At 39.1% G+C, this 21,600-nt stretch overlaps 1 protein-coding gene across 7 annotated transcripts in view; it reads right to left on the bottom strand.

Moving 5' to 3' along the window:
- LPP (LIM domain containing preferred translocation partner in lipoma) overlaps positions 1–21,600 on the bottom strand; it is a 745,809-nt gene that overhangs the window by 176,156 nt on the left and 548,053 nt on the right. For all 7 annotated transcript variants that reach the window (XM_027538411.1, XM_027538415.1, XM_027538413.1 and 4 more), the window contains one exon: positions 15,626–15,752. In XM_027538411.1, coding sequence (XP_027394212.1) covers positions 15,626–15,752 — 127 coding nt within the window. The remainder of the gene's footprint in view (positions 1–15,625; positions 15,753–21,600) is intronic.

Genomic DNA, 21,600 nt, shown 5'->3' on the forward strand with positions numbered 1-21,600 from the left:
TTTTTGTAATGACATTCCAATAACAAGAGGACATCATAAGAAAACACAAAGTGTTAATTCAAACAGGGACAAACACTGACATTAAAAATTCAGAGCAGCTGATTATTACACACTAATCATAAGTGGCATAAATCAAGTTAGACGCTGTATTGGGAAGTAATATTGACATCTCTTAAATTTTTGAGTTGTTATGGTTTAGCATACATTTTCACATCTATTTCTTTAGCTTACTCATCACAATAATTATATAAAATAGACAGGGGTAATGTTTATTATTAGATGAAATAAGTGAAACTCAAAAAGGTTAAGAGGTTATATAAAGTTGCTTAAGGTACATGTAATTTAATCCAGAAAACCTACAATAAGAATTTGGCTCATGGACTTCCATGAAGGTACAGTGATTAAGACTCTGCACTTCCAATGCAGGGGGCATGGGTTTGATCCCTGGTTGGGGAACTAAGATACCACATGATGCACAGCACAGCCAAAAAAAAAAAAGGTTCCATCTCTTACCCAGTCCTTGGATAAGCTGATTTCTCTGGCAAAATGATAACTCTAGACTTAAAACTGATGAAAGAATGTTTTCAAATGATGCATATGTTCTAAAGCACAATGCAAATGTCAGAAGTCTCCAGTGTTACACAGAGATACAGGACTTACACTTGAGTTTCTTGACTCCAAGTCCAGTTCTGGTTTCACTATGCCATGTAACAGAAGATGAATTATTTATTTTAATAACAGTGCTATATTACACTGAAGACCATTATCACATTAATGGTTACAAATATTAATATTATTTATGTACTCCAGGTATACTTAGTGAACAATATATTAAACCCAGAATATTCTTAAACAGTGATGCCTGAATAGTCAACTCAGTACACAGTATTCCTTATATTCTACAATTTTATTTTATGTTTATTAACTGACAATGTGATGTGAACTTCTCATAAACCTTAGGAAATGAGGAACAGTACTGAGCAGAGTGCAAAATAGTGTAGGAAATATAATTCTCGAGTTTCTTTGGCAATTCTTCTGAGGCAACCAATGTTGTAATCTTACACAGGGCAGTTATTTTCCTACCTGCCTATGTTTTAACAGTGTATAGACAACAATATATGAAAAGTATTTGAGGTAAGTAAAGAAAAAGGCCAAAGGATCCCAAGAGATCATGAAGTCTATGAGAGATGAAGTCCATGGAAAAGGGACTGGCCTAAGATGTCACAAGATTATGGGACAGAGATCAGCCCAGAATCTGGCCTCTGATTACTTGATGCCTCATTCTTTATACAACTACACTGCCTCTCATGATAAGATGATGATGCTGGGTATAAAAATTAAAAACAAAACAAAACACACAACTCAGTTGATAACCTTGAGGACATCATTTCACCATAATGTCCCAATAGTTTATCTTCTGGTTGAGTTATACCCACATATCTCAATATTTTGAACATTAGAGGGTTCATGGATGAACATTCTAAATTTAATTACGGTGCTTGCTTTCATGTCTTTTATGGGGAAAGCAACAAGTACTTAGTCCTTAAAATAAAATTATGGATATTATTGACATGAAGATAAAATAGGTTAAAAAATAAATGAGCTGATTTAAACAAAAATGATGGGCAAATAATAGATATAGATATATTGCATGTGTGTGTGTGTTAGTTGCTTAGTCGTGTCCAACCCTTTGCAACCCCATAGACTGTAGCCCACCAGGCCCCTCTGTCCATGGGATTCTCCAGGCAAGAACACTGGAGTGGGTTGCCATTTCCTTCTCCAAAAGGACCTATAGAAAGAAAGAAAGTAAAGTCGCTCAGTTGTGTCCAACTCTCTGTGACCCAATGGACTACAGCCCATCAGACTTCCCCATTCATGGAATTTTCCAGACAAGAGTACTGGAGTGGTTTGCCATTTCCTTCTCTGATATTATTGCATATTTGTGAAAATTATGATGGTGGCTTCCAATGACCAAGGAATGGGAAGTTTTCAAGTTGGGAGTTAGTAACTGGCTCTTTAACTGTGCCATGATTCTAGGGCTGAATGATGTGTTTGTGTGTGTGGAGAGAGACTGAAGAGGTAGTGGTTAATAATTGTTTTCAGTTGCCTCCTGCCTACTGCAGCATCTTAACCTTCAGCAAGTCACTCCTGTACAGTGTTTGTGTCCTTTCTCATTGAATTTTAATAAGCGATGTTTACCTCCAGGTAGGAGTGAAGCCAGGTCCAGGACTCAGATAAATTGAAGTTTTGATAGAGAACCAAATGGGGGCTGAGACCAGAACTGTGCAGTGCTGTAATGAAACTGGGACAATTTAATGTAACATGACTAGCATCAGAGGCAAAATTAGGAAGAAAATCAGGATACGGTCATTAATTTGGACTTGCTTCTGGAACTTCTCAGTTTACTGGCCTTGGGGATTTTCTGCTCACTTTCCTCTTAAAGCATTCAATTGTCTTTACTGAAAACTCTATCCACAAATAGTACATCACCAATAGATCTCTCTCTTCCCCAGCAATAGGTGGACTCCTCTGGCATTTAATGTGGCACAGGTCAGGTGGCAGTAGTGGTAAAACCCCCTGAATCTGGGTGAAAAAGTATGTATTTTACACCGCCAGTCACGTAATTTGTTTCCTATCAAAGCTCTTTGTGCTAAAGGATTGAACAAATGCTTTCTCTCCTTGGTCATTATGTTACTTTATTTCTTTTGTCTCCCATAGCACACACTTCTATGATTGGTATACAGTAAGCACTCGATCAATATTTGTAGATGAGTGAATCTGTTTAATTGAAAGTACAACAGATGTCTACCAAGTAGAACTCTGCAGATGTTCAAACAATGGCTTTGCTGACAGTCAATTAATTATGCCTTCTGACAATTCTAATGTCACTTCAAAGTCTGGAAGGAGATGATTATCTGTGTGCTTTAGAGAAAGTTGTGGGGAAAGTTCAGGTTGGGGGAAAGAAGGGTGGTTTGGAGGGGAAAGGGAGTTGAGTTCACAGTTATCTGTATTGGTGTGTTTAAGATCAGAAAAGGCAGAATAAGCACTTGTAGGTCTGGGTATCAGCTCTGCCATGTCTCAATACACAACCACAGACAATCTACAAATTGAAACTTTCTTTTGCCATACACAATGTGTGCCCCCCAGCCTTTCTCTCTCAAGATATCAAGCTTATTTCCATGTGATTAGACAAAAGGATGTTTGATTATAAAGCAAAATTTTCTTTTCTACTTTTCTTCTCATTCTTTGATAAAGAGAATGGCAATCCCAATGAAACAAAATGAGTAGGTATCTACTGTAAGTATGAAACACGGATCCTGGGTGATGCTTCCCAGTCTTGAAGGGGTGAAATGTAAGAGAACAACCTTTCACAACTGTTTGCTATGGAAAACACAAGTAAACATGGAGAAAGGATGTTTTCCCAATGTGATTCCCTGCTCATCTGACCTATTTGGATTAGGACAGAAGAAAATTGAGTGGGTAAGAGATTGTCTTGGGTTCCAGGGACCACAAAGGAAGCCCAGAGTGAAAGAAATGGAATTTGGAATTTAGAACAGAAAATCCTAACTACATAACCTAAACATTGGCCAATTTCAATCTTTAATTTTCACAGAAAAGACATGAAAAACAGATAAATCAAGTTCAAGGGTATCAATCTAACTTTGACTGAAGTTCAATGATTGTAGCAACCATGTGTTGTTCTCCCTGAAACATTCTCTAGTGACTTCAAGTGATTTAAAAAGGAATTAGAAAGCTTGAGTTATAATCCATGGCTCTGTCACCAATTGGTTTGAAACTAAAAAACTCTTATTTTTGTAATCTCTAAAAGTGAGAGAATTTTCCTAGATAGCCTCTAAGATTCCCTCTAGCTGTAACAATTTATGATTCCATAAGGTGCTAAATAAACATAGGTTAAATAAATGAAGTTTTTTTTTTTTTTTTTGTAGTTTATACCATGTCCTGACCCATGGGATATGGAATGTCTGCTCACAATTTTTTTTTCATGGATTAATTAATTAATTAAACATTAAACATCTCCTATGTATCAGGAATTGATCCAGGATTAAAGATAGAGACACAGCGGTATACTAACCAAAAACTACCTTCAATCAGACTTACATCTTAATGAGGTAAACAATAAATGCTACAAGTAAGTAACTTGATGAGTATGAGAAAAAGATATTGGCAATCTCTTTGGTTCATTTGACTTCCCTGGTGGCTCAGATGGTAAAGCGTCTGTCTACAATGCGGGAGACCTGGGTTCGATCCCTGGGTTGGGAAGATCCCCTGGAGAAGGAAATGGCAATTCACTCCAAGACTATTGCCTGGAAAATCCCAGGGACAGAGGAGCCTGGTAGGCTACAGTCCATGGGGTCACAAAGAGTCGGACACAACTGAGTGACTTCACTCACTCACTCATTCTTGGTTCATTTATATTTGAAAATCAAGTATACATACATAGGTTCTAACAAGTTATTATCATTTTATCATTTTTATGGGCAGTGGATTCTTTTTTTCTTTGTTTTTAATTTGAGGAAATTTGTTTTACAATGTTGTGCTGGTTTCTGCCATACAACTACTCAAATCAGCAATGATTATACATATATCACCTCCCTCCATTCTCCACTGGGCAATGTATTTTTAACCGAAGTTTGAATAAGGTGTAACCCAGTCTGGGTTCACAAAAATAGCAGGCCCAATCTACTTCCTCACCTTTGTGAACAGCCCTGCCATTCCTTTACTCACTGCTGCTGCTAAGTCGCTTCAGTCGTGTCCGACTCTGTGCGACCCCATAGACGGCAGCCCACCAGGCTCCGCCATTCCTGGGCTTCTCCAGGCAAGAACGCTGGAGTGGGTTGCCATTTCCTTCTCCAATGCATGAAAGTGAAAAGTGAAAGGGAAGTCACTCAGCCGTGTCCGACTCTTAGGAACCCCATGGACTGCAGCCTACCAGGCTCCTCTGTCTATGGGATTTTCCAGGCCAGAGTACTGGAGTGGGTTGCCATTGCCTTCTCCGCCTTTACTCACTAGCAGAGACTAATTTCTATCCTTTGTTCAGAAAGGGGATTTTGGCCATAGAGTTCAAAACAGTCTCAGCTTTACAACCTTGAACAAGTCATTTAGGCTTTAGTTTTCGGGAAAATGAAAGGTTGTCCTGTATAGTTTCTAAGATTTAATGATTCTTTATGATACTACAAGTCTAGGTTTCCACATCAATGCTTAAAAATACACCATGTAGCCAAATTAATTAAAAATTAACGTGTACTAAGATAGAACACATAAAATGCTTAGGATTATTATTTATTTAGTGCTGTAATCATATATTGCCCTGAGCAAACGTTTTACCAGAAATCACTACCACAAAAGGAAGTATATCTAATATATCTCATTAACAGAAGACATTTTATTCCCATGACCCACAGAGACCTTAAGTGAAAAGATGGAGAGAAACGAAATCAAGAAATTCATTTTTCCCCAAATCAATACCACCTTTTCTCTAAACCACTTATTTTCTACTTATTCTTCCACTGTGACTTTGGGGTTTTTAATTAATTAGGTCATTTTTCTGTGAAAATAAGGTCCTTAAGGCCCCAGGTTCCATCTGTACTAAAAGAGGCTCCCATTTGGAATCACTTTCTAGTTTGTAATTGACAGGAGAACTTTGGAAACCATTTTCTTGCCACAAAATAATAATGATTAAAAAAAAACAGTGACACAAATTATTTAGAGCCTGCCAGATGAGACCCTCTAAAAACTTTTCCAAGTAATCATGTTTCTCTTTATACCAATGAAGAAGCTAAAAAAAGAGTATGTTCACTGATTTATCTCATAGTCAATGACCAACCCAGTAACATGGTGCTGAGAGGATGTAATGGGGTGGAGAGAGAGCAGAGTCTGGAGTCAGTAGGCTCGCTGCTTATGGGAGCTATGAGTAGTACGGGGGGTGGAGTGGGGAGTCCCTTAATCACTCAGATCCTCTATTTCTTCATATACCAAATGGAAACAAACACATTGTTTTGCAGGGCAGCTTCGAGCTTAGGGCTTCACTGGTGGCTCAGATGGTAAATAATCTGACTGCAATGTAGGAGACCTGGGTTCAGTCCCTGAGTTGGGAAGATCTCCTGGAGAAGGGAATGGCAACCAGCTCCAGTATTCTTAACTAGAGAATTCCACAGACAGAGGAGCCTGGTGGGCTATAGTCCATGGGATTGCAAAGCGTCAGAAACGACTGAGCAGCTATCTCTTTCTTTTTTTGTCTAGCTTAAATGATATAACAAACACAATATAAAAGTGTTTTACGAAGCATTATAAAAATGTTAGTTGTAATCATGTAGCAGTAATGATAAACTGGGTAGCACTGCAAATTAGATGCAAGAGCTTGATTCCCAGGCAAGCTGAGATGCCTAAGTCACAGAAGGTCAGAGTTGGATAACATTTCTGAAATCTAATCTCATAGTCCAATGAATGCTTGAATACTTATCACCACTTCCTCAACAAGGGATTATTGAGCTTTGTCCTAGGCTCATCCAAAAATTTCCTCTGTCACTTAAACATGTTAATTCGTTATATGGAATGTAAATTTTCCAGCTTCCCCTCACTTGCTTTTGTTGCTGACTTTGGAATAATACATATTAAGTCTAATTTCTCTTTGACACGGCAGTTCTCCAGTAGGTTTCAAGGCTCTAGGTTTTTTTCCTCCACTCCTTCAACTGTAGCTCAAATAGTGGTTTCCAGTTTGCTAAGCCTCTTAGTCTAAGTCTTCTAGACATGCTCATTTATCCTTTGCTCTTACTAGTATAGAGAAGAAATAGACCATCTTCCCCTTGTTTGGGGCATTTTGCTTCTACTCACGCACATCCATGGGACCTCCATCTTGCTCTCAATTGAGGAGATACATAGTACCAAATGTGATGATGTGGTTTTATCAATAAAGTAATCATAGCCATGCCCATCTGAATCTTTCTTCTTTTATGGCTTGATTCATGCCAGGTCCCCACTGCCTCACATATTTTACTCTTGTCCAACTGTCCTTTGAAGCAATAAAGGCTACTTCCCCTAGAACCAACTTCTAGCTTTATGCAAAAACTCTCAATATGTCTCACTAACAATACTCAAGAGATAAGCAAAAACAAAACTTAGATAAATGCCAAGTTTTATGAAGAGAATTTACCTAGTGCTGTCTAAAGGCATAGGGATTCTTCAAATAGCTCACTAAACGATTCTGAGACTCACACACTTCAGTCTTTTTTTTTTTTTTTTTTGAAGAAAGAATAAGACAACACCATGTAAACACTGCCAAGATAATTACAGCTTCATGCTTCAAAATAAGCGGGTAGATATTTTCAGTCCATCCTCAGATACATTCCATTATTCACTTCCAGATATTCTGTATTCCAAGATTATTGCCTTCTGCTTTAGGGTCTGTGCAGCCAGAATATCATTATTTTTGAGGGAGTCATGCTGCAGTCAGAGGCTGAGACATGGAACCTCTCACCTACAACACCTTTTCTCTTTCAAAATGAATGAAAGCACAAAACTCAGAGGCTCTGGGTATACCAACCAACATGGAGAACACCTGGATAAATTCACAGATGTGGCTGAAAGATATCTAGAGACAAACTCAACTGTCCTTTACAGTCAGTTCAGTCGCTCAGTCGTATCCGACTCTTTGCGACCCCATGAACTGCAGCACGCCAGGCCTCCCTGTCCATCATCAACTCCTGGAGTCCACCCAAACCCATGTCCATTGAGTGGATGATGCCATCCAACCATTTCATCCTCTGTCATCCCCTATTTCCCCCTCAAAAATACCTGAAAAATATAAGCTCTAGGGCTTCCCAGGTGGCGCTGGTGGTAAAGAACTCACCTTCCAATACAGGCGGCGTAAGAGTTGTGGGTTCAATCGCTGGGTTGGGAAGATCCCCTGGAGGGGGAAATGGCAACCTACTCCAGTATTCTTGCCTGGGAAATTCCATGGACAGAGGAGCCTGGTGGGCTCTGGTCCATAGGGTTTCAAAGAGTTGAACAGGATTAAAGCAACTTAGCACCCATGTATAAGCTCCAATGTTGGCCACTAGCGCTGTTAAGTTCCACAATTTTCTAGCAATAACTTTCTCCCCCATTAGTTTCAATATCTGTTTTAAAAATCCTCCCTCTATTTTAAGTTCTGAACTTGACCTTAAATTATAATAATTTATAGTTCATTACCCCTTGTTCTTTCTGTGTATCTACCCCTGGCACTAAGAGTCTCTTCTAGCATAAACACAGTCTTCTAGTTGCCCAGGGAAACAGGTTGCTCCAAGATGCAAGCACTTGAACCAAGGCCTGTAGCCTTGCAAATGATTGGAGCTAAGGCTCTGTTGTGTGGTTAACTGAATTAAAAGAAAACTTCTCCTATCTTCAGTTTTCTTCTATATTTCCTCTCTCTCCCCTACAACATAGTGTTCAAGGCCTATTCAAGTACATCCCTGCTACCAGAAAGACACTTGGGAATCTGATATAACCAAAATTCAAGTCCAGTAGATGCAAAATGTTCAGAACATGAAAGGCTATCTTCCCTTCAAAGATCTGGACTGATCATACTGCTCTCTTATGGTTCATCTTTGGTAGCATTTAGCTAATATTGTAATGTAACAGTTACAATTTTTGATGAGGATGGAAAAGGAGGGGCAATGGAACAGTAAAACTAGCACCTTTTCGGATGAAATCATTATAAAAAAATCAGCTGAGATCAGTTGAAGGTTCTAGCTTATAATATTTTATCAAGAAATGGCTTGAGAAAACAAGATGAGTTGTAGCTATCAGTGATTTGCTTCCTCCGAGGTCAACAGTCAACTCATGTGGTTGTTAGAGCAGTATGAGGTGGGCTATCTCTCCAGAGTATGTATCTGAGCCATGGCAAAAAGTCTATGCTTAGTTACACCAGGTAATTCAGGAGTTAAAGACAGTCAAAGTATCTTGCCAGTGACAATGAAGTCAGAACTACAGAAGCCCTGGGAAAGAATGGTAAGGGACAGGAGTAGTTAACTACAGGGACAGCTTACAACTTTTTGCAATGGTAACGAATCAGAATGAACTTAAGATGAGACGAGTAAGTCCAAATCCAAAAAGTTATGCTGTGTAACTTGAACTCATTGAGTCTCTCTCAATCCTGGTTTCTTCATCAGAGAAATAAAAACATCATTTTTATTGTAGTTGTTCAGTTGCTCAGTCATGTCTGACTCTCTGCAACCCCATGGTCTGCAGCACGCCAAGCTTCCCTGTCCTTCACTATCTCCCAGAGTCTGCTCAAACTCATGTCCATTGAGTCGGTGATGCAATCCCATCATCTCATCCTCTGTCGCCCCCTTCTCCTCCTACCCTCAATCTTTCCCAGCATCAAGGTCTTTTCCAATGAGTTGGCTCTTTGTATCAGGTCATGACCAGGTCCATCAGTCAGACCATGACTGTGAATAACCTTTTTAAACTTGGAGAGCTCTAGGTAAACATCAGCTTTGGTCATCACCACCACAATGCTTATCATCTCACCAACAATAGAAAGGGTATGTGTCCAGTAGAAAACAAAGAAACAGATACATAAGAAAGAGGAATTTTCAAACAGTTGAATTTAGAAGACACAGGAATGATTCTTTACTCCTCCTGCCCAAGAAGGGAGTGTTAAGATAATTCATTTACGGCAATTCCCTAGTGGTCTCATAGTTAGCAATCTATTGCTTCCACACCAGGGAGCACGGATTTGATCCCTGGTTGGGGAACTAAGATCCTACATGCCACACAGCATGTATATAAAAAGATAATTCATCTATGGCAGGCTTCAATACTTTTGTGGGGGAGAAAGGGTGTACTGTGTAGTTATATTATCTCTAGTAGTTATAATCTGAAATGAGTCTGCCCTCCTCACAGTATTTTTACATCTATCTATCTGTTTCAAAACAATTTGCTGACATAATGACAGTTCACTCTAAATACTTCAACATTTGCTCCTGACAACAAGGATACTGTCTTATACACCAATGCCATTACCATACCCACAAAATTGACACTGATGTGTTATTATCTAATATATAGTTCATATTTAAATTTCTCTAACCTCTCCCCAAATGCCCTGATTTTTGATCCAGATCCAGTCAAAATGTATGCCCTGCATTTGAATGACATGTATTTTTTCATCTTCTTTAATCTTAAATAGTCTCTTATAACACTGACATTTTTAAAGAATTCAAGACAATTGTCTTTAAGAATGGCACATCATCTACATTTGTCTATTTCCTAATGGTTAGATTCAGGTTACATATTTCAGCAAGACTATTACATAGACAATGTTGTATACTTTCTACTACATCAAATCAGCTGGCACATGTCAGTTTGTCCTAGTATTGGTGATGCTAAGTTTCATCACTTGCCTTAAGAAAGTTTCCAAACTCTATTTGTGAAGGTATCTTTTCTCCTTTGTACTCAAGTCGTCCGTGAGGTGACCTTTTGATATCCCTCCCCTACTCTGAACATACCATAATTATAGTTCTTTAAATAAAGAAAACATGGTAAAACTGATGGGAAACTCCATAATGAAAAACAAAACAAAACAAAAAACCAAATATATTCATAAATTATTCCACTTAAGGAAAAAGAAACTAGGAGTTGCACAGAGAAAAACCAACATGACCACAGGGGAACCTTTTCCATTGATGCCATTTATTTACATTTTGTTCCCTCTCACTCACTGGTATGGCTCATAATCTAATAGGAGATCTTTGACATGAAAGCTCTTAATGACCTTCAGCAAATCAGCTATAGTGCCGATGAAAATTTCAGCATTAAATAGGCAAAGTGATAGAAAAAGTGAGCAGCTGAGGTACGGCTAGCAATGTTAATGCAAGAGTGAGAAATTCTTTTAAGGTGGTGATTAACAATGCTATTTCCAGCCCAGAATGGAACTAAGGTAAAATTCTGATAGAGAACAAGAGATGACTCTTATTCATCTCTCTTGGGTCAGGCCCTTCTGTTGCAAACACATGATACATAGCCTTCCTCCCTTCATCTTCAGACAGACTTAACTCTGTCTATGCTCACATAGTGTCTCTGGCAGACCCAACACAGTGCCGCACTCCCTGCCGCACCGATATCCCTACTATGCTTGCCCCTCTCCCATCCTTCCCAGGAACTTGTGGGTCCCCTGAGGGCAGAGATCCTGCATCTCGCTGTCCCTGGCACCCAGCATAGAGGCAGGTGTGAAAAATGTGCGTGGGAAATATTTAATGTTTAAAGAATAGAAGAGTAAACCACAGTCCTGTTAACTCATCCTTTGCTTTCTGCTTCTACCTACCATGAGAGGTAGAAAAGGCATTCTGGCTTTGGAAACCATAGTCTTAACCACATTTCATGAAATAGTTCTCATAACCTTTTATCTCAACGTGTGGGACTCATTACATAAGATAAAATACTCGGTCTTTAGGCTATTGGTTCCAGCCTACCTCTCTAACCTTATTTCCCAATATCTTGTTCCTTCCCACATGGATGCTTCACTCCAGTGATTTTATTCCCTTTTATGTTAAAATTCTGCTCATCAGAAATGACATCACTTCTCTACTATCACTGCACTTCCAAGTCCTAGTGCCATAATTTAAAAAACAACTGAAAGTTTATCTACTCTATAAACACTTTCCATACCTGCCTCATAATTTGCTCTCTCTTTCTTCTATACTCTCAAAGGAATTTGGCTGAACTTTGAATAAGTTACTTGTCACTTTCTGCCTTCCCTTATTAATTAAGTGCCAGAACATTGCACATATCCTCTATTAGACAATAAGCTTCTTTAAATATAAGACCCATGTCTATCTTGTTTCATGTGCATTTAACACCTACCCAGCAGAGCAGCCTGCACATAATAGGCTGTTCATTGGTGGATGTTTTCCATATAAAGTAATTTTCCTTAAATCATCCTGGGATCAATTTATATTTTCTATATAGTTTCTATATCTATATAGTTCATTCTATCTACTTGGTGGTGCTAGTGGTAAAGAACCTGCCTACACGTGCAGGAGAAACAGGAGACACAAGTCTGATCCCTGGGTCAAGAAGAACCCCTGGAGGAGGAAACGGCAACCCACACCAGTATTCTTGCCTGGAGAATCCCATGGACAGAGGAGCCTGGCAGGTTACAGTTCATAGGGTCACCAAGAGTCGGACAAGACTGAAGTGACTTAACACGAACATAGAAGAGAATACCATCTCTTATTTTCCATTTGTCCAAAGCTAATCTCTTCCATAAAACTTTTCCTAAATATCCAGACTAAACTTTGGAAGGGATGGATATGTTTATTACCTGAATTGCTGTGATGGCAAAACACGTGTATCCATACATCTAAATCCACCAAATTATACACATTATGTGAAGTTCTTTGTATACTTCAATAAAGCTGTGGGAAAAGCTTTTAGAAGAAAAAAAATTGTATAGACCTGGATTTTAGATTCTAATCCACTCCTGCAACTTATTAGCTGTTGATATTGGGCAGATTACTTAACATTTCTGAGCCTTGGTTTTCTAATCTGGAAATAATAATACCATTTACTTCACAGGATTATAGCTTTTTCTGTAAGGATGAAATGAACAAATTCTTATAAAGTACATGGTATATAATAGTCCTGCCATATTGTAAGCACTCAATAAAACTTAATCATTATTCCACATTCCCTCTCGTGGTTTGTAACATTCATTTGGCAATGATTATTTATCGATTGGTGACATATGTTCTAGTTTTGCTTGGAACTTAATTTTAAATCAAGCATTATTAATGGATTTTTAATGGGCATATCTTGTTTTCTTAAGTAAAGCATAGGATAACTCTGATTATTGAGTATATTTCTACATGCCAAGAACTTGACTAAGTGTTTTCTATAAATATTTCATTCAATACTCCCAGTAACAGTATAAAACAGCCATTATTTCCATGTTATAAATACAGCAAAACAAAATGATGTAGAGAGTAAACAATTTGTTTGCATTGTCTAAGATGGAAAGTAGTAGAGCTGGGACAGTTCTTGAAGGCAAAGATAATATTTAATTACATGTTTCCCAGAGTACTTATTATATATTCATTAATACAGTCACAACCTATGGTCAGTGTTGTTTATTTCTATCTATTCTGTTGCTATGATAATTGAAGCATACATATTTGGCATGTTAGCATTTTTGTTTTTGATATACCTTAATACAGATAATAAAGGGCCTTATTTTTCACTTTTAATAAACTTTTTTCAATTATCATCTTAGGTCGCAATATAAGATCTTCTCCCATATCAGTGACAAGGGCATGATATACTTTTAGTGTATTTCAATATAACTAGAGACTTTTTCTTTTTATACTATTCTCTATCCATTTGTGTTAGGCTTCCCAGGTGGCTCAGTGGGTAAAGAATCCACCCGCAATGCGGGAGACACAGAAGATGTGAATTCAATTGCTGAGTTGGGAAGATTTCTTGGAGGAGGGCATGGCAATCCACTTCAGTATTGCTGCCTGGCAAATCCCATGGGCAGAGGAGCCTGGCAGGCTACAGTCCACAGAGTCAGACTGAAGCGACTGAACACACAGATGCACTTGTGCTAGTCTCTATCGACTTTTAGCTTTGTACACTTCTCTGCATTAATGATGTTTCTATAGTGAACTTACTATGAAAGAAACACTAAATAACATTTGCTTCACACTCTTGATTTGGGAAAAGGGGCTGAGGCAGTGGAGAAACAGGCCAATATGTTTAGCTGGTGGAAGGCAGAAAAGGAATCAGAATGACTCTTTATCCCCACTATTATGCTCTTTTAGCTAAGATACACTGTCTCCTGAATACAAATAAATGCCAAATTTTTCATATTCTAATCCAGTCCATTTATGATGTGGGTTTGGACCAGTGCCCTCAGTTTGCTTGTTATTAAATATTCTCAAATAAGAAGTGGGAAGATATAAAAATAGAAAATATTTGAGTAAGTAAAAGTCCTGGGCAATTTTTCCACCTCTCTGCCTTTGATCCTACCGCTTCCCAAATGTAATATCTTCTCTCTAGAAGTTCTTACAGCAGGGTTACTCAGAATGGTGGATGGATGCCTAGTTGACTAAGACACTCTGTGAAGAGACAAGTTCAGAAGCAGACAGTATTTATAAAATATTATAGCAGCTTGCTGCTACTGCTGCTGCTAAGTCACTTCAGTCGTGTCCGACTCTGTGTGACCCCATAGACGGCAGCCCACCAGGCTCCCCCGTCCTTGGGATTCTCCAGGCAAGAACACTGGAGTGAGTTGCCATTTCCTTCTCCAATGCATGAAAGTGAAAAGTGAAAGTGAAGACGGTCAGTCATATCCGACTTTTAGCGACCCCATGGACTGTAGCCTATCAGGCTCCTCTGTCCATGAGATTTTCCAGGCAAAAGTCTTCTAGCAGCTTAATAGAGTAATTTATTCCTGTTAAAAATAACAATGCTAAAACTCTGTCTTCCAGTTTATATTCTTTTTACTTCATTTTCTTAGTAACTAATTTTAATTATACTCTGTGGAGATATTGATCTCCAACAGATTAGGAAGGAAACAGAAAATGTGAAAGGCACTGCTTTAACAAGTCCAGGTTCAAGAACCATTAATTCTTCTCAAAAGCATTCCTGATGTTCTTGATGCAGAGAGCGTTTACATTTTATAACATTTGACCTAAGTCCCTCTTATAACTCTACCTGGTATACCTAGACTATCAATTATTTGTGTGCTGTTTTTGCCTTTTCTGAATAATTCCAACCTCCTTCAGGACAGGTTATGTATTTTTAATACCTCGTAATTGGCGTATCGGAGAAGGAAATGGCACCCCACTCCAGTACTCTTGCCTGGAAAACCCCATGGATGGAGGAGCCTGGTGGGCTACAGTCCATGGGGTCGCTAAGAGTAGGACACGACTGAGCGACTTCACTTTCACTTTCACTTTCATGCATTGGAGAAGGAAATGGCAACCCACTCCAGTGTTCTTGCCTGGAGAATCCCAGGGACAGGGGAGCCTTGTGGGCTGCCGTCTATGGGGTCGCACAGAGTCAGACACAACTGAAGCGACTTAGCAGCAGCAGCAGCAGCAGCAATTGGCTTTTAATTTATAAATTGACATTACACTAATGGACTGAATGGATTAACCATTGATAATTATTCACAGGTTTTGAGCAGAAAAAAAACAAAACAAAACAAAAACAAAGAGATAAACTCTTCCTAAATAGGGGAAAAAATTAAGAGCAAAGAGTTTCGATACCACCCAATTCCCCATCTTGTAAATGAACGTCTCCCATTTCCCTGAACCCACATAGAAACCCTATGTCTGTCTAATGAGAAGCTAATAAATTGTCAAATATTAACTTTTAAAATAAAATTTGAATTCAAGAAACTCTGCATAACTCCTGAAATTTTAGTCCAAGCTAAACAGATATCACATGTACAGCAGTTTCACAAAGCAGTATCCAGAACACTCAGGTGTGTGCACGTGTGTACCAACTCCAGTGCATCAAGACTCAAAGCCTCTACCAGTGGAGCTGATACTATTCCTAATTACTGATTAAGGAAAACAGAACAGAACCTTTATTTCAGAAGTCAGTTCTAGACCCCACTCACCAAAGTATTCATCGGTGGGTGGATTTTCCATGTCATACAGCATCTTCTTGGTCAGGTGCTCGAGCTCATCTTCAGGGCGGAATGAGGAGGGTGCAGCTGGAGGTCCCATGGACCCTGCTGGTCCACCCTGAAAGGCAGAAAACACAAAGTTCTTTAAGGACAATCTAGACATCAACCAAGGCAGCCAGGTAGTGTTTGCACTGGACAGGGCTATTAGAAGACCTGCGTTTAGGATTGATTGGCTTTACCAGCTATTCAAGGTCTGACCTTGGAGGTACCACTTTATTCACTTGCCTTGTCTAGATAAGCCATCTATCAGGCTTTAGAAATTCATGTGTAAAAAGAATAGAGCTGTATTTCATTCAACAATTGCAAGCAGTCTCTATGCGCCAGTTGTATATTTGTAAAAAAAAAAAAAAAAAAGGATGACTATATTCAGTCTCTTCCCTTATGCAGCTTACAGTCAAGCGAGAGATATAGGCACCCTAATAATTAACAATAAAGCAATTGTGGAAAGTGCACAAAGGGGACTCTGGCATGAGAGGAAGAATTCCAGAGGAGAGGAGAGGTGTCAACACAGATTAGGACTTATTCAGCTGAAGGAGAGGAAACATACGGGTTGAAGTATCTTACATTCAGGTGAGGAAAAAACCAGGTGGCTTAAGGAGCTCCTGGCAGTTGTATATTTTGAGACCATATGTAAAGCTTGACATAAGAAAGAAGATGAATATTATTGGATACATGGGGTCCAGAATGTGAAGGAACGTGTGTTCCAGTTAAGAATGTTAAATGCCCCTCACATCCCCACCCCACTAGACCACTCCTGCACTGCAAACAAACATATCAAATGAGAAAGTAAATCACCAGCATTAAACACTGGATTGGGGTTCAATAGATGGATGCACCTGGATGAAAGCAATGTGAGGGAATCAAAGGTCAAGGGAAAGAACACTTGAGGTGATCAGCCAAGAAGCTGCCAGATGCAAAACAGCTTGTGCTATGTAAATAAGAGGGAATTTCTTATATTTTCCTTTTCCTATATTCTAACTTTGACCATTTCCGATAGCATACCCCAGTATCTTCAAAGTATTAAAAACAGAAAGACTGTTATAAGTTTAGAAATAACAGTGATGATGTTCCCTGTGGCTAAGGGGAAGAACTGAGATAGGGAATGCAGTTCCTTGATGTTTATCCAGTCTTAAAATCATTGACCAAGTTTCTCCTTTCATGAGTAGTTTACAAGAATCAATTCAACAAAATATGAAGCTGCATATTCATTCACACATTGTCTTTACTATACCAAATGAGTTCTTGGATGTGAAAATCCCTCGAAGTCCATATCCCTGTGCAAAAGTTTCATGATTATATTACCAGAATTTATTTCAACAACCAAGAGGGTTATTAATTATTTGTGTTATGTTTAAGGCATGAAATGCCTTCTAAACTAAATACATGTGAAATTGTTGATCGGTACCTATTTGACCTTTTACTCTATGATTATTTTTCGTCTGGAACCTGCAGAATCATTACCTCACTACTCATTGTGAGGTAAAGAAATTGATGCCCCAAAAGATCAGGGCAGGGCTGATTAAGGTAAAGCCAGAACAAGAGCCCATCTTAGATTTACTCATTTATCCTGCTGCTGCTGCTGCTGCTAAGTCCCTTCTCATCTCAGTTGTATCAAACAACTTTTGTACAAGTTTTTTAAACTGTTGTATAAATGTTGTTGCTGCTGCTAAGTCCCTTCAGTCTTGTCTGACTCTGTGCGACCCCATAGACGGCTGCTCACCAGGCTCCCCCGTCCCTGGGATTCTCCAGGCAAGAACACTGGAGTGGGTTGCCATTGCCTTCTCCAATGCATGGAAGTGAAAAGTGAAAGTGAAGTCGCTTATCCTAGGAACATTAAATATTAATCTCAGGGCCTCCTCTAAACTGCAAACAATGTCTGTCTTATAGAGTTAGTGTGAGGTTAAAGAAGCTCTTGACTCATTCACATTTCTTTTGCTTATTAGTTTATCCACACATTCTTACAGGGTCTATTTGTGTACCCTCCACAAGCATAAAGATGTGTTAGACACCGTCTTTGCCTTTGAGAGGACTTGAGTCCAGTGAGGGTGAGAAACACACACAAATGATTCTTTACAAAAAGCACACTATATTGGTGGGAATATATGCAGATACGAACATTGGAGTGATTTGCTGGTACTATTAAATTTCAAATTGCTCATATATGCTATCAACTTTTAGGAAAATTTTACAGAAATATTCATATAAGAACATAAAGTTACTGTGGCCAATGACAGTGAAGGAATATATGGTGTAGCAGTGGCATTATGGTTGGAGATAGTGCTTTAGCAAAGTGAGCCTGTGAACCTTTCTGAACTTCAGATCTTCTTCTGTAAAATGGGCTTGGGAATGCTACCTCACAGTCTTTGTGAGAATTAAGATAACTTGATTTTTGGGCTTCCCTGGTGGCTCAGTGGTAAAGAATCTGTCTGCAATGCAGGAGACACAGGAGACGTGGGTTCGATCCCTGGATCAGGAAGATCCCCTGGTGGAGGGAATGGCAACCCACTCCAGTGTTCTTGCCGGGAAAATCCCAGGGACGGAGGAGCCTTGTGGGCTACAGTCCATGGGTTCACAGAGAGTTGGACACAACTGATGTGACTGAGGATTCACGCAGGCAACTTGATTTTCATGCTAAATAGAGCTTAACTACTACTTTCAAGCCATGGTAACAAAGGGACTCTGGATCCCCCAACCTGCCTCAGAGGGAGAGGACTATCCCTGTACAGTGACAACAATGAAGACGAGATAGGAAAATTATCTATATTCTTTTTTTTTTTGCAGGTCTGCAATTAAGAGAGAACTTACACACCAAATTTGGTATCACCTGGCTCTAAAACTCTGCATTTTTTTAAACCAAACATTACTTTCCATAGAGAAAAATGCTAGAAAAGCATGAAATATTAATGGTGGTGGCTGTTTTAATTTAAATCAACAGCTAGTAAAGAAAATCTCATAACTCCTGTTTCCAGCCCAACCCTCAGAGAATGGACACAATTTATCATTGTTTGGCCCTAATATCTCCTTGCTTTCCTTTTCATATAAACAAAGAAAGAAAACCAAGTTTGTCCTCTGTAAATCTAAGCCAGCAGTTCAGATTCTACCTTTAAGAACATACATTTCAAGCAGAGGTCTAATTTCAAAGTATTTACCATGTCAGTGTTTCACTGATTTTGAGGGGAAAAAATGTGTCTATTATTTCTTTTATTCTACAAATACTCCTTCCTATTTGTTTTTGATACTGTTTCTGAAGTAACACATTTGGAAAGGTTCTTTTCTTTTAGATTCTAATCTCATATAATGGCTGTCCTGGAATCTTAGTATTTCTTTTGAATAAAGTATTTTCCCACATAGCTCAGTTGGTAAAGAATCTGCCTGCAATGCGGGACACCTGGGTTTGATTCATGGGTTGGGAAGATCCCCTGGAGAAGGAAATGGCAACCCACTCCAGTATTCTTGCCTGGAGAATCCCATGGACAGTGGAGCCTACAGTCCATGGAGTCGCAAGAGTTAGACACGACTTAAGACTATCTTTCTTTCTTCTTATGACTAAAGACCCCAAGAGATCATCTCTCTCAGTGTTTCTGGGTCTTATTTGGCTGTAGAGCTCTCCACATGTGCTGTATCCAGTGGGTAATGCTCAAAATCTGTGGAAACATACTGGTAAAACCTCAATTTCTTCCCAGTTGTCTCTCATACTCAGAAAAATACAGCTCAGGACTTTCTTCAAGGTTCAAGTCTCAAAGTAGTAGTTTATAGTACTTTTCTCATTGGGATGAAGAGACCCCTTTCAATTTCTGTCTTGCTTAGAACTTAACACATCCTAGGAAAAATTAATAACTGTCTGATTCATTTCTTTTTAACAAGCAGTTTCTAAAATTGTGTCTGGGCAATAGACCACAATTGAAAATTTTTAAGTAGGGGTGAGAGAGGGCTGGCAAGATGTGTGATGCATTTTTTGCTTTTTATGTCTTCAAAAGTAGAAATGTGAATAGTACCAGCGGTATACTCATTGTGACACAATAATTCCTTGTATCTATATGACCTTTCTCAAAGTGCCTGCTTCCACATATATGTACTCTCAAATGTTTATACAACAGGCTTGTGTGATACAGGATCCCTTTTTATGGATGAGGAAACTGAGGCTCAGAGAAGGTAACTGAGCAACTTTGTGTGAAGTACCAGCTCTGAAAGATAGCAGAGCCCTGACTGAGACCAGGTGTGTTTCGGCTCCACTTCAAAACCTCTCTGGGCTTCGACATTGTTGTCTCCAAGTACTTCTAGCTCTATTATTTTATAGTCATTTGGATTTTAATCTACTGATTGTATTATTTAATAAGCAAACATGTCTTTCAGAGTGGAGGCTTACTGCTAAATAGTGAAACAAAAGAACTGCAAAACAAGTATAAACACAGTCTTTAACCTTTTCTAGGGAAGAGACATTCTTATAAGTATCAATATTAATCACTAGCATGTGTGTTCTTTGAAATGCCTGGACCTCCTAGTAAAGGTGAAAAAAAAATTACATGATCCACAGATGAGTTATTGAGAAGTAAACTTCAGAGAACTCCTTCAAAATTCTCTTAACATACTTTTCCTAAGGAAACGCCAAGTGCTAAGCACTATCATTATAAAGTCAAATTATTCAGGATTCATGCATGCCTCTGACAACTCAGTTTAGGAAGAAAGAGACAAGAAAATAGGCAATTACAGTAAAGTGTAAGTACGAAAAAACAGGTATGAATTCAGTGTTCTGAGATAGCAGAACACTGCCAGAAAGGAGGTGACTATTTAGTTTGAGATTAAAGGATAAACTGGATTTCACCAGGTGAAAAAAAGGAAGACAAAGGAGAGAGGGAGGGGGGAGAGAAAGAAAGAAAGAAAGGAAGAAAGAGAGAGAAAGAAAAAGAGAAAAGGAAGAAAGGAGGAAAAAAGTAAAGATATTGCAAGAATAATATGCACAAAAGACCATGAACAGTAGCAAAAATATTAAGAAACAGAGGAAGAACAGAGCTAGGACGAGGCTAGAGAAATGGACTGTGGTCAAACTCAAGACTGTTTCAGGCAACAGACAACCATTAGGAGATGGTTGGATGGCATCACCGACTCGATGGACATGAGTTTGGGATGCTCTGGGAGTTGGTGATGAACAGGGAAGCCTGGCGTGCTGCAGTCCATGGGGTCACACAGAGTTGGACACAACAGAGCAACTGAACTGAACTGAGGAGATTTAAAATGATCTCTCTACTGAACTGAACTGAGGAGATTTAAAATGGTCTCTCTTTTTTTGGTCTTTTATATTTTGTCCTACCTCCTTTCAAAGAGAATGGGCTGCCTCTCTGGGTGCGTGGTATCCTCTGCCAGCGTTCAGAAGTTGTTTTGTGGAAGTTGCTCTCAGCACTCAAATGATCTTTTGATGAATTTGTGGGGGAGAAAGTGGTCTCCCCATCCTGTTCCTCCAGTATGCAGGTCAAGAAGCAACAGTTAGAACTGGACATGGAACAACAGACTGGTTCCAAATCGGGAAAGGAGTATATCAAGGCTGTACATTGTCACCCTGCTTATTTAACTTATATGCAGAGTACATCATGTGAAACTCTGGGCTGGATGAAGCACAAGCTGGAACCAAGATTGCCAGGAGAAATATCAATAACCTCAGATACGCAAATGACACCCCCCTTATGGCAGAAAGCGAAGAACTAAAGAGCCTCCTGATGAAAGTGAAAGAAGAGTGAAAAAGTTGGCTTAAAACTCAACATTCAGAAAATTAAGATCATGGCATCCGGTCCCATCACTTCATGGCAAACAGATAGGGAAACGATGGAAACCGTGAGAGACTATATTTGGGGGCTCCAAAATCACTGCAGATGGTGATTGCAGCCATGAAATTAAAAGATGCTTGCTTGCTC

Source organism: Bos indicus x Bos taurus, chromosome 1 (genome assembly GCF_003369695.1).
Source record: "Bos indicus x Bos taurus breed Angus x Brahman F1 hybrid chromosome 1, Bos_hybrid_MaternalHap_v2.0, whole genome shotgun sequence".
In the NCBI taxonomy this organism is placed as follows: Eukaryota; Metazoa; Chordata; class Mammalia; order Artiodactyla; family Bovidae; genus Bos; species Bos indicus x Bos taurus.